Raw genomic sequence first — 14096 nt, 5'->3', positions numbered from 1 at the left:
AATGAAATGGTGTGCAAACACATTATTGTCACTCCAATGGCATTATAAATGACTTCCCATGGGGATGCTAATAACTCAGCATAGAAAGGAGGTGGGGGGAGGTAGGGTGGAGAGTTTTGTGAAGGGGGAGGGAGGGTGGGAGGGAGAAGGAATCAAGAAGCAGAAACAAGGCATTACATGAAGAATTTTTTTAAATGTCTGAAAGATAGGTCAAAAGCTCAATTACAGTGAGTTTAAACACATTAACCTTATGGGACCCATGGAACGAGTCATTAAACTGAGAAAAGCCACATAAGACTCAGAGGAACAAAGACATGCCTCTAAGTCTGCTTTGAAAATGTTAAAAACCCAATTGACCCACAATTTAGCCATCAAACAGCCACTGTGCATGGCTGGGACTATCTGCATTACAGGTTAATTAACAAATCACACAGAGAGATAAGCATTTGCATAACTAAATGCACCGTGTCTGCGAGGTCCAACTCTGGAGTCTGAATCAATTTGGAGTACAGACTTAGTTAAATGGCTGTGATGTTAGGCCTAATTGTCTGCTTTGAAAAATAGATAGGAGAGAAAAAACCGCTGCCACATGGATGATCGTTTGTCTCTTCAGTTCTCTTTTTTTACAAACAATGGCACTGTGTCATGGGACATTATAAATACTAGAACGTAAATTGAATCTGGAATTGATTTTATCAGTGTCAAACTAGAGGCAGTTCATTGCAAACCGAACGGCTTCAACCAACGCAGCAATTTAACAGTGTAAACAATTAGATGTTCACAATTTTATGGGCTTCAGTCACTTGTGCCATAGTGCACGTGCAACCAATTTAGTCAAATGTTCACAAAATTAGACACAAAATTGTCGAATTACAGTTTAAAAATAGCCCCAAATTGCGAAACTCGGTAACAAAAAGCCTCTCGGCACCCGAGCTGTATCAAGAAGCTCCTCTGAACTGCTGTCAATGTGTTTGTGCAGTCGGCTCATTAACAAAAGCTGACCCGTTGAATTGGGTCAGTGAAGATCTACCACAGGGACCAACCGACTAGTGAGGCAGATGACTGTTAGGATGATTTGTCCCTAAGTGGATACATCAAGAGTACATCACTGGAGACCGTGTGTTCTGACATCTTCGGCATTATTGATAGGCTGTGCATCTGTGGCTTAAGTCGGTGGGGACCAACTACTATACATGCAAATGCTGAGACCAGTGGGGAAAGCACACGACTTGGACGGCAGATGTGCAACGTGCACTAAGAAAACAAGACAAATGAAACTGCATGAAGCACAATTTTTGAAGAGTTTTATGGTGTAGTTGTGCATTTATGAAAATACTGGGAGCCAACAAACACAAAAAAGGCTTCGAGAATTATTTTGAGCCTTCAAGGTAAATATAATTCTCCATGCATATCATCGCTCACTTGCATACATGAAATTAAGTAAGGATTCTGGAAGGCCAAAAGCAGTGCATTTATTCATGTTTATGTTTTATTGATGTGAGCAAAGAGAACTTTGCCTCAGGAAAGTCAACCAATCATTTTTCAGATTGGGTCTCACCCTCAGAGGAGTTGGGTTTAGTCATCCTCTTATCCTAACATTTTATTTCTTTTTGCTCTCCTTTCTTTGATTCATCTTTCTCCTTCCCACTCAACTTTTTTTTTTCTTTCTTTTCATTTTCTCTTTCTTTCACTTTAAATGCACACTCTGTTTGGACTTGCTTTAGCATTCAGCAGGTAGGAGGTATCTGTGATTAAAAAAACAAACAAACAAAAAAAAACCTCATCTATCAGGTGCTGTCTGGCTCAGCCTCCATGGTAACACAGGTGTTATGGCCCTAATGTCAACGTGATATACCGTATCTGCTTGATACAAATGTCTCAAATGTCTCATCCGCGCACGCACACACACACACACACACACACACACAGAGATAAACCTGCATAAACCAGTTGCATAAGTGCTCAAGCATGCAATATATGTATGTACAGCACATTCACAGACACAGACTGTTGGACCAAAGCAAATCTTCACAAATTCCTTTGCGCTTTTTCTTTCCCTTGTATTTTCTTTTCATTTTTTTGTGGGGAGGGGTGGGGGAGTGAAGAAAAACGATCAAATTTTTTGAGTGCCTCAGTGGGACGTGAGAGGCATCTCAACACCAGGTTGGTGGGCAGAAGAGTTCCGACACAGCTCACAATTTAGACAGGAATCACCTGTGTGCGTACTATAAGGTAAATAATAATCATAAAATTGCAGCGACAGGGCTGTTTTATTCTGATTTTTAACGCCACGATTCCAATTGGACCTGTTGCGTATTCAGCCGCTAGTAAAGCATCATTAAGAAAGCACCCCCTCAAATATTATTTCTGTCTAATTGGGTAGTCAAGGGAAAAAAGGGGACCCTAACTCCACACATCACATCTCCAGATGGTTGTTTCTTTTCTGCTCAGGAGTAACACATCATGGGGAAGTAGGAACAATCTTTAGAAAAATGAGGAATACAGCCACTTTCATGTAGATCGGCAACTGTTTTTGAACCTTGCTCGAGGGGACAACTGAAGGATCTAAATTAATTTCCAAGGGACACACAAAGTTGAAAACAGTGAATGATGTGAGACTCTTTGTAATGACTCTGCCAACGGCTTGAGCTCAGAAAAACACTGACACATACCTCTTTTTTTCCCGTACCTTTAGCATCCTCTGAAAAGTTCATTGCTAAAATGATACACACATTTACATTCTCATAAATACACATCAACCTTTGTATACAGTTCTGTGGGGAAAACACATCTATATGCTGAGCCATCTCCTGGGAATAATCCCTTCCTATTTACCTCTCTTGAGTCAAGGCACAATATCAAAATGTCTGACAGCTCAGTGAAATGCGTCAGCACTAATTAAATCTTTTCCTATATATATGTATATATAAGCTTTCACAATAAGCTGGTTCTTCTCACAAAGGCCACCTTCTTCTCTCAGCTGTCTGTAGGTCACATTCCGTGACCTTATCAGATATGATAAACAGAGCAAAGGTAGCTTTGAATCCATCAAGTGACTGAATTGAACCCAATCTGACAAACCACGGATGCAGCTTTTCTTCTGTTTAACTGGGCTGTGTGCGGATCTCTGTGTATATATTTCTGGATTTTTCAACGACAGAGAAAATATCTTGTACTCCATAATCACTTTATCATCGTCACTGTACATCGATATTTTAACCCAAAAAAAGTGGCTCACTGAGATCGCAAGATCAAAGATCAAAAGAGTGATCCGTCCACAATAACAGAAGCTCGTAGAACATATGACACAGAAATTCCAGAGACCTGTGCATTGAGTTTCAGCTCAGTGGTTTTTCTATCTGGACCACAATCCTAACGTTTTGGTTCGCTGTCACTGCTATCAGGGCTTGGTCCTCAGCCGTAACAGAAACAGACAGAAACAGTTTGTGACAAGCTGGTGAACATAGTGGAGCATTTGGCACCTAAAGAAGCAAATATTTCCCTCAGGAGTTGGCTGACACCAAAAACTACAACTAAAAAAAATGAATGTACTGTATGCCATCAGGTGAACACACAAACATCTGTCGTAATTAGGCGCTTTGTTGTCTCATAAATGCCGCCGATTGTTTATCAATGACTGCGGTAATATGTTAGTTGTGTGTTTTTGCTGCTCTAAAGTGAGTTACAGGAGGAAACTGTTGCTCAGCTTCTCCATAATTATTCATAATTACTTCCCCAAAAAAATGACTCTCCGCTATTACTGCTTCAAACAAGAAGCGGAGGCAGTACATTCAAAGCTGAAAGCATCAACGCTGTGGGAAGAGCCAAGTCTTCCAGGTAATGCCGATCCATGGGGGGTCCGTAATCCACGGCTGCCATTATCCGACAGCAAAAGCTACCATATCATTACACGGTATATCACACAGATGCAATCCCGTGGACACAAAAATAAAACCTGTTTCATCTGTTGTTAAAGCTCATTACGTTCTCAACTTCATTAAGGGAAAGAAGACAGAAGCCAAGGGCAAGAAAAAAGTCATTTGAGTCATTTGACAAACACTTCCTCAAGCCGACTTGCTAATTAATGTCCTACATCTCCAATACACACTGAGAGCATTTCAGGTCCGTTAAAGACTATCGCTTTTAATTTTCAGTTCTTACAGTATGCAATGACGGAAAAGTGTTTGAGGAAAATCACAGGAAAGAAGACTGTGCATCCTTTGCTGAGCCAAACGGCGTCAGGCAAAACAAATCGACGACCTTCAGTTTAGACAGAGTAATCCGTTTATCAAAACTCATAACATATCTGACACTGTGAATATAAACTGTAACTTCTTTCTCTTTTGTAAAATTAATAAATTCATGCATCCATTAGAAATTATCTGATGCAAACACCTGCAGAGAATAGAAATACAGTGCTGGTCACCAATTTGCATACATTTCTGTAAGGTTTGACGGTGCGAAAGCCAAAATTAACTGCAAATGGGTGGAGGCATAAAACCACAGCATTTCGACTGCGGCTCAGGGAGGACATCTTAATGGCAGAACACTTAGCAAAAAAAGACAAACGTCTTTTAAGTGAAATGTCGCGGTCAAACTCTGTCCTCATCTTCTATGTGGACTAAATTGATTGTTTGTACTTCCGTGGGTGAAAACATACTCCAGGAGAAGCTGTTTTCATCAAGTAAAACCCCAGCAAAAGCTTCCCTGTGCATTAGGCTGTGTTTGTGTTTGTGTTTGTGTTTATCCATCCGACTGCTGAACTTTGGTCATACAGCTCTGATGCTTTAGGTTTGAGAGGTGTTGGCAATCAATTTGGTTCATAATGGCAGATAAATTCATAACTGAGATAAATTAAAAGAGGCCTTTGCTTCAAATACATTTCAATTTTGAGGACAGTTTGTGGGCACATTATGCATTGCTAACAATACACAATAAATTGCCATTAATGGGAGAAAGGATTTGAGATTGTGCCGCTAGTTTTTTCCTTTCTTTCTTTTTTTTTTTTTTTTTGAGATAAAAAAAAATTAAACTAAGTTTTAATGGAAGAGGTATAGAAATACGCTCTGCAGTGAGTCCACATATTTGCTCCTGTGTTTTGATGTTGACTTCGCAGCACAATGCACTGCCATTTGCAGAGAGAGGTAAAAAAAAAAAAAACAACACAAAGAACGTAGCGCTCAAGGACAAATTTAATGGCAATTTCAGAAGTCATTTAAACGATTGGACGCATTTGACAAAGTTTTAGTCACATCCTGTGCAATTTTAAATTAATTTGATGCATTGTAAGCAGTGTGGAGAGCCAAAAATACAACATTAGCATTTTACTATGACAGGTATTTTATTCTGTGCTGCTCTTGTTTACTAATATTTAGTGTTGGAGGTACACTAGCATGACCACATTTATTCTTTGTGTGTATAATCCCGTTATCCGCTTACGACAACAGAGATTGGAAATTTATCAGTGCAAAAAATGACAATGTGAAATCTTGGGTAAAAGAACAGGACCTTATTGAGTCTGAAAACTAGTTCGCATTTTGGAGAACTTTAAGAAAATGTAACACCATTCAGACATTTCTGTCTGTCTCTTCTCTTCCTTCACAGCTTTGGCTCCTAACGGCTTGGCTTCTCCCCCCGGGCAGTTTCTGAGCTGGAGCCAAAGGCGGTAGTAGTTGGGTCCAAATTGAGATTTTGGAACAGAGAAGCCCTCCACCTAAAATGACCCCCTTCTCTGCCAAAGTGCTGTGAGACTCAGTACATGAGCTAAATGTGTCCCACACTTTTATGTGTTGTCCTTTCCCCTTCTTTTCACTTTTCATAATGTCTCAAGACAGGAACTGGCTTCTCTGAAAGGTTGAGTTCACACTCAGTGAAAAATATTATTTATAAATATTATTTCTTTGAATAATAAGATTTATAGCCTGCCTGGATTATGCTCAGTGGAGGGTGGGGGGGTCTTTTCAGGGAACTTGCAGGTTTGGACAGGACTAAATACAAGTTGAAAGGTGGGTTTCAGTGGTCTTCTGCCCATTCAAGCTACTTTTCTTTGGGGGAACAAACAGTGTTCAAGATGTCTTGTTATAATTTGGCAAATTTCCTACAGAGAAAAAGTTGTAGATACCATCGAAGATCAGCCGCCCTCACTTCTCTCGGTATCATGATAGAGACTGACAGGTCACAATGGGAGCATGACATGCTCTAATAACTGATGACCGACAAAACCAAATGTCATATCAGTTCATTACAATGAGGCTTTGTGATGTGTGAGATGCTTTCATTTTTATGATGAGCCAGAATCCCTCCCATCCCTCCAGTTCTGGTTAGACATGAAGCTTCTTTTTATGATGAAGAAGAAGAAAAATGTTTACTGTTGTCAAACTAATCTGGCATCTGGCATCATCAGTGAGCTTTTTAAAGTGCAGGACTCAAAAAACAGAGAGGTTTGTAACTACAACTAAAACTGTTTAAACTGATACTTGTATGAGAAAGGCCAACAATACAGGCAACAAACAGCCAAAATAAATAATAAAAGAAAGATCCCACCACACTCATGCAACCGCTCACCTGCATACCTGAGACGTGCAACAATGACAGCAGTCGAGTTAGAATTGCACAGCTGTTACATAACTCAGCATTCAGTATCACCCAATGCACAAGTTTGAGCATCAGTATCAGTATCAGCTATAGCAAAATAGAACAGTAACTGAAGTTTAAGCACCCAAGAGCACATCAGAGAATGATTTTAGTTTCTGCTAAATGTTAACAACGTAAAGACAGTGTGTCTCGTGAGTCAGTGAGGTTTTTAAAAATTTCACTAAGGCCGCAGTTCACTTTAACTAAATGTTGCGAGCACCTTTAAACATGTAATGTTTTAGTGCTTATTGGTCTCACCTTGACCACATCTTAAAGCATGGTTGTAGGAAAACAAATAAAATGCTGGATCATTTTGCTGCTACATTCAGTATCAACATTTTGCTCACTGAGATGTCCTCATATTGATGATAGAAAAGATCATCTTGGCCGCTGAGTTTCTACCTAATTACATATGTATTGAAAAATGTATGTTACATGGACACTCTTGACTGTAAAGTAACATTTGGGCCATTTATCTGAATGTTTGCGTTTCTCTTTGTTGAATTGCTTGCTCAGTCATTAAAGTACTAAAATTAAATGCAGTTTAATATTGACGTAAAGCACGAAAAACTACTTTTCACATAAATTTCAGTAACTGATGGCCCAGTAAGCCAATCCTTACTTGTCACACCCAGTTTAATGTGTGTTGTTTACTGTCCTCGCAGATGCAGTAAGCCATCCACACTATCCAGAACATCTCCATATCAGAAGCAGGCATGCAGCACAACTAAACATTATATAGATCTGATAAGATAAGATGAAGTTTGAGCTACCTGGGTGGAATACAGAATGAAATCACAGACATACCCAGCAACGAGTGACAGAAATTATGAGGATTATAATCAAAGATGGCCATTTAAATTTTGTTAAGTCAAGTGCAGCGTGAAGTCAGCAGTCCCAGACTACTACTGGCTTCAGCTTTAGATAGGGTGCAGAAATGGGTGCAGTAGTAACACTAGAAAAAAAATTGGATGTCATTTCATATTGAATGCTTAGTCATTTAAATTATTTACAGTTTCGTGACATACTTATTGGTGACAGTTCGCATCCACTTCACCACAAACATAACCTCATGATGTGTACGCTCTGTCAGTTCTTAGCAAAGTTTTGATGAATATTTTCTCCAAACAATCTGAATAACTGTACTCAGATTAACCATGATCATTTCATCTCATTTTGAAGCTACACATTTTCACAGAAACACAGCTGTTTTCTTTTTCTCATTTCGGCTCAATGAAAAAGCAAGCAGTCACTTTAAAGGATTTTATCAAGGATATCTATCGAGTGAATCCTCTGTTTCGTAAATTTGTCATTTAGCGTTTGGAAGTTTTCCATCACCTCCATTGATTGTGCAGCGTGTGTGGTGATTCAGGTTTGGGGCTTTTGTGTCTTACTTGTTAGAAAAAAGTATTTCACCCCCCACCCCCCTTCTCTAATACAGCCCTGTCACTGTAAACCCAGTCAAACCGACTGTCACCCGACTAATCCCAGTCATCTTTAAACATGATAAGAACTGCTGAGCTCCTTCAGGCGGTGTGTTGCTTCGAGGAAGTGTTACGTTACCAGAGCAGGGTCACTTGGTTTACTTGATATGGAAGTAATGAAGCTAAAGAACAAAACAAAACATCTCCCAATTTGAATTCCAATTTTATGATTTTGCCAATCAGAAAATGCATAAATTTGTTTTCCTAACGTAATCACAGATATAGTATGTGTCTACCACAGTGCGACACTTATTAAAATAATTAATCACATGCAAACCTGTCAAATATGATTCCGCACCCGCTTTGTCACATTGATTAAAATTGAAGCATTAAAGTGAGTGAACGTGTGTGCGTGAGTGGAACAGCGACCGGTAGGGAGGCACAAAGAAATCAAACAATGACGACGTCTTTAAACACGCCAGGCCTTTATATGCTGCTTAAAAATGCACTTTGTGAGCCAAAACTACAGTCTAACTGCCGAGGAAGTGCTGAGAGCCTATGTTGATTTGATGCATTATGGTCCCCGAGCAGAAATGATTAATGAAAAAGAGGGCACATATGCATGTCATTTGATGAGTCAAAACTGGGATTTCACTGAATTATTACTACAAAGAGGGTAAAACTTGAATTCTGTGTGCTATAAAATTGAGGCAAAAAGGAAAAAACAGGAGATGCTTCTTCCTTCTTGGCAAATTTCTGAAATTGCCCATCACGAGCAGGTTTTTTCTGTAGAAACCAGCAGTCTACACTCTTGCATAGCACACGGGATGGCTGCAGTTTCTATCAGCAGCTTACAATCACATCAGTGGACAGTGCAGCCCTAAAGGCTTGAGACAGGCTGGATTAATGAGAAAATTTACGGTGCTGACACCCTGAGGGACAAGGAGGAAGAAGAAAAAAATGCCTGGTAGAAAAAAAATAATAAATTCTCCTGATATTTTTGTTGTTTTTTTTTTCCCCCATTGGCTATGAATTTCAATTATTCTGAAACAAATAAATGAAACAAAACAGAAATTCAATTGACAAATAGTTAATTAAATGACATACTAATTGCAAAATACTCAAAATATTTGAGATTTAGCATTTGAAAATGAAGGTGCTGTAACAAAGTTGGTTAAAGGAGAGCACTTTGTGTTTGATTGCCAAACCTTCAACCAGTCGTTACGTACCCAAAATCTGCCTAGCCTGCAACATGAGGGCCGGAAAGTGACAGAAACTGCATGAGTAAAAGGTTTTATAAGGTCACTTATTAATGTCTTTGAGTCATATATTTTTTTTTATAATAATAGGAACGTGTTTTATACTTTCACTGTGCTTTATTTGACGATTGACGACCATAGGAGGATAGAGTTGTGGTTTAAAGTGTCCAAAACGAATGAATATAGATTTTAGTAAGGCATTTTCTCAGGCCTTGTCCTGGAGCTCTTCAAGAACACAGCGTCCTGTGTTGGTCTCTGAGCCTCTCTCACTTCCAGCCTAACCACAGGTAACAGGTCTTTATCCTCTGACCTTAGGGCTAACCTTGGGTAACCAAATCAGTTTTATAATACTTGACCTGAACCCAACCTGACCCTAACTAACCTGACTAATTATCTCTGCCAATTCCAAAACACTGAAATCTAAAATGTACACTTCTCCGTGGAAGGGTAAATGGCACAACAGAAATATGTTCATCACAGGCAGACATATTGAAGACTGAGGCAATCACAGTATCCCTTGTACATGGAAAGTGGGAATGGATGGGGAGAGTGGGGGTTCGTGGGTGGTAAAGTGCAGTAACAATAGGGTGGATAAGGTTAACTCCCATCCGTATAAAATGACAATATAATTGCAGGGTAAATGTCCAACTGTGCTAAATGAATTGGGCACACTTGATGTCATTTGACAGATCTCATTAAGAAATAGGTTCTGTCAAAATTTTCTGTCCGTAATTTTTCAAGTCAGAGCACTTACACAGACAATCACAGACTGTACACTCTCCCATTAAACTTCAGTAGTTAGTTAGAAACAGTTTTTCTGTTCGGTATCATCATAGCTCAGGGATGGAATTACTGCCCAGTGAGAGCAAGGTGTGGCAGTGGGAGCTGACTGTATGCTACATGCTGTGGCATCACAAAATTAGGGAAGTCACAGGTTCTGTGTACAGTTTACAGTTACAGTTAGCATTTGATATATTTTCTATATAGCACCTAGGTGGATTGTCCAAAAAGAAAACGCGGACACCGAAATCTCTTTTTTTATATAAACTGGGACTTTTCTCTTTGTTTCATCTTAACACCTCAATAGTGACGTTTTCTTAAATGCACATTTCATCATCCGGTAACACCCATAAACTCTGATCAAATGCCTCTGTGAGCTGGAAATCAATTCCATTGAATTTTATGTATCAAGGCGTTTCGATGCAACTGGCTCCAGCATGTTAAACACAATGGCTGTCTGTCTAATGAACCAGTTTTAAACGTGTCCCCCAGGGCTGTGCTATTTCCTCTATATTGTTGTTTATTTATGCCGATGAGATTATGCGCAACAATAACTGGCTCATTCTGATTAAGCATGTGGACAACGCGGCCCATGAGGCTTGTCCAATTCCCAGTTAGTGGCAGTGTGAAAAGACAATACTACAGAGCTGACAGATTGGTTTGACTCTTGCCACCTTAGAACAAACCAAACAAAAAGCCAAAGAGATTTACTCCATGGCCAAGAAAAATAGCTAGCCTTATCAGTGTCCTGCCGCTCCCAAGGGGGAGCTTCCAATAGCAGGCCGACCCTCATTCTCATGCTACAGATCATTTACAGTAACACACAGGATCATTTCTGCAGCCGAAGCTGGAGGGATCGTTGTCAATGAAGATGCTCATTAACTGTCCTCAGCTTCAATACGGTGTCCTAGTTTGGTCAGCTGTCTGTGAGGAGTTTGCAAAAATGGTCAATAAGGAGGCTGAAATCATTTGGCTGCCAATAACTCCCTGATCACCAGCTGGCCTGCACACTAAGACTTTTGCCTTCAGGGAAGTGTGTGTGTGTGTGTGTGTGGGGGGGGGTCTTTGCATCCCTTGAGTATAGGATGTGCTGCAATGGCAGTTTAAAAAGATTACAAACATAGTTATATCACAGCTTGAACACCCATGTGATGGAAAAGACTGAAATATTGATTCACCATACAATATATCCCTAGCCAAGCGTATTTATTAAAAAAAAAAAATGTTTGATTAGTTGAAGTTGCATTTGTCTCGATATTTTTAATAGAAACTATTAGTCATGAATCTTTCCAGTTCCATCCTTTCACATTCAAGGCAGATTTATGAGGAAACGTGCGTGCAGTTAGGAAGCATGAGTTTCTCAGGGTATCTGTGTGTATATGTTTTATTCCCATGGTCGTGTCCAATCAATGTTATCTCTCAGAGAACACTGACTCCGGGCTTTGATGTTTCAGACAATCACAGAAATCGAATAATTGTCTGGAGACAAATTTGTGGACAGACTTGAGGTTTGAAATTCTTTTTTATCACATCTGAACTCTGAACCTGAATCACCTTCTACATCTTTCTCCTTTCACTCCCTGTTGGATTTTACGTCTTGGCCAGAACACAGGCAAAGTTCTAAAGTGAATATTTGATAGAGCTACCACACACCACAGGAATGAAGCAATTTTCCTTCAAATGTCCCTTTTAGATTGGATTTATTATCAGTCATTTACATCTAATATAGCCTGAGCTCTAACATCTAGTTATAAAATGCCATCAATTTAAACTCTGCAGTTTCAGTCGTACTTTTGGGACTGCAGACAGGGAGTCAGACTGTATAAATCAAACTGTTGACTGGCTGCAGTGACAAGCCCATCAGTGATGATCAAGTGAACAGTATCCTGGAGAACAAAAGGCCATCAATGGTGGAGACATCTTAAACCAACAACATATTTCACAATACATCCCACAAATCAGTTTTTATGAGGAGGATTTTGGGTGCATTTCTGTAGAGACTGTCTACGATGATACATCAGCTCTAATGTTGCCGCTAACGTTTTGACATATTGCCAAACAGAAAATGTGTCTGATATATACATTTAGGATATAATCGATCTAGTAAAAATATATCTGCCTTTTTTTCCATAATGTTTGAATATTTGCACATTTTCTGAGACCTAAAAATTCGGCCTCAAATTAGCATTGATAGCACTCATCCTTCTTTTTTTTTTCTTTTTTTTTCCCCATCAAATAAGGTGTTCTGCATAACCTGAGGTAAAAATCCTGAGTCGCTCTTTTCATCGGTACCACACTGCGTGTATTGTTAAGATCCTTGTGCCCGATAAATGCTGTTGCATGCTGTATATGTAAAGTAAGAGATAAAATCTCTGTGGCTTTGTAGTCTTGGTAGTAAAATGGTGTGCAAACACAAAGTGTGCGTGCAGCTGTGATGTGAGCGTGAGCCTGTGCGAGAGGGTGGGGGAGGTCTGGGTGGTTGCTGCAACGTCTTGTCATCCATTTAAGTTGTCCACACTTCCCATCAGCCTGTTTTGAGGTGCAAGGCATGACCAAAAAAAAAACAAAAAACAAAAACCCAAACAAACAAACAAAAAAACAACAACATAAAAACATGGAATTGATACGTCCACCCAATTAGAAAACTATGAACTATGTGAGTCAAATGTCAACTAAAAAGGCATAGCTCATTTGCCAAAAGGTCAGACTGTGTCTCATCAGCGTCACATCAAGGGCAAGGTTGAGCACATTCCGTGTTTAATTGTAGCTACTGCACCTTCCTGAGAGACATGACTTGATTATTTCATAAATAATTAATGTGTTGTGATTGCTGCCAAAATACCTGCACTTTCCCCATTGCTCGGCTTCACCTTCATTTACTGGAGGTTAACCATTCATTGAAAGTTCAGGAGGGAACAGGTTTCTTCTGATAATACGTTTCTGCTCTAGTTTGAAAGGAAGCCGAGAGGGAATCCTGCAAGTGCACAGTCACGTCCGTCAGGGCAAACAGGCGCGTAATGCGCTACAGTCACAATGTTTGTGCAGGCAGCGGCGGAAGACGTGAGCGTGAGTGTGAAAAAAGCGAGTGCGCTGTTCTCAAGTCCGTCAAGGACTGAAATGATTCATCTGCGGGCATGAATTCAACCTCGCGTGCGCCCCAACAGCTGTGCGTAAAATCGAAACAGGTTCACGAGGATCTCTTAAAAGATTTGCCTAATTTTGCATTTCACAAAGATAATAATAAAACGTGATTACCAATGTGCGGGGGAATGATCGTGTTTACTGGAAAAAAAAAAAACAAACAAAACTGTTGTTTTTTGTTTGTTTGTTTGTTGTTGTTTTGCAAAACTCAAACTCACGCTGCTGTTGTGTCCAGACCAGTGCACCATCGCCTGGTTGTGCGCCGAGTCTCCCGATAGAGCGAAAGTAGAGGTGTCCAGGTGAGGCTCACTCTGTCTCGGATTGGGCCCCCGGGTCTCCTCCCCGGTGCGCCGGTACTCGGCTCTGTGGTTGGAGACAGCCTCCGCAAAGCTCTCTGTTGACCGCGCGTCTCCGTTCGCACTCCTATCCACAGCGGCGCCGTATGGCGGACCCACACTGCGCTTTGCTTTATTTGTCGGAGAGCTATCGCCTCTCGGTCGCGTCTGGTCGTGCTCGGACACGTTGCCGCACTTTTTGCCGGGTATTTTCAGACCCCTGTGGTAGTTTGGTGCCGTTTCGGAGCCAGTCGATGCCCCATTGCCAAGTCCGCTCTGCGCATCGAAGCCCACTTGCCTGCCGTTTTTCGCACCGGCTGTTTCCGTTTCATAAACTTTTGTGCAATTCTGGTCTCCAAATGAGACCTTGACCCGCACAGATCGTCTGATTTGGCGTGCCTCCAGCTGCGTAACCTCCACCCGATTAAATCTGTCGTTGGCTCTTGGATAAGTTGTTTCCGCTTGAGCCACGAAGTTCGAGTGAATGGAGAAGAGCGAGACGAACGCAAAAAGAGAAAAACTCC

General features: G+C 40.5%; 1 protein-coding gene across 1 annotated transcript in view; it reads right to left on the bottom strand.

Annotated features, from left to right (window-relative positions):
• The window catches only part of LOC115055112 (VPS10 domain-containing receptor SorCS3-like), a 38608-nt gene extending 25108 nt beyond the window's left edge, over nt 1–13500 (bottom strand). The window contains exon 1 of the mRNA XM_029520581.1: nt 13456–13500. Within this exon, the coding sequence (XP_029376441.1) occupies nt 13456–13485 (30 nt within the window). The 5' untranslated portion in view covers nt 13486–13500. The remainder of the gene's footprint in view (nt 1–13455) is intronic.
• Nucleotides 13501–14096: the final 596 nt, after the last annotated feature.

Source organism: Echeneis naucrates, chromosome 15, assembly GCF_900963305.1.
Source record: "Echeneis naucrates chromosome 15, fEcheNa1.1, whole genome shotgun sequence".
NCBI classification, from domain to species: Eukaryota; Metazoa; Chordata; class Actinopteri; order Carangiformes; family Echeneidae; genus Echeneis; species Echeneis naucrates.
The sequence above is the reverse complement of the archived record's forward strand: the minus strand, read 5'-3'. Positions and strand labels throughout refer to the sequence as shown.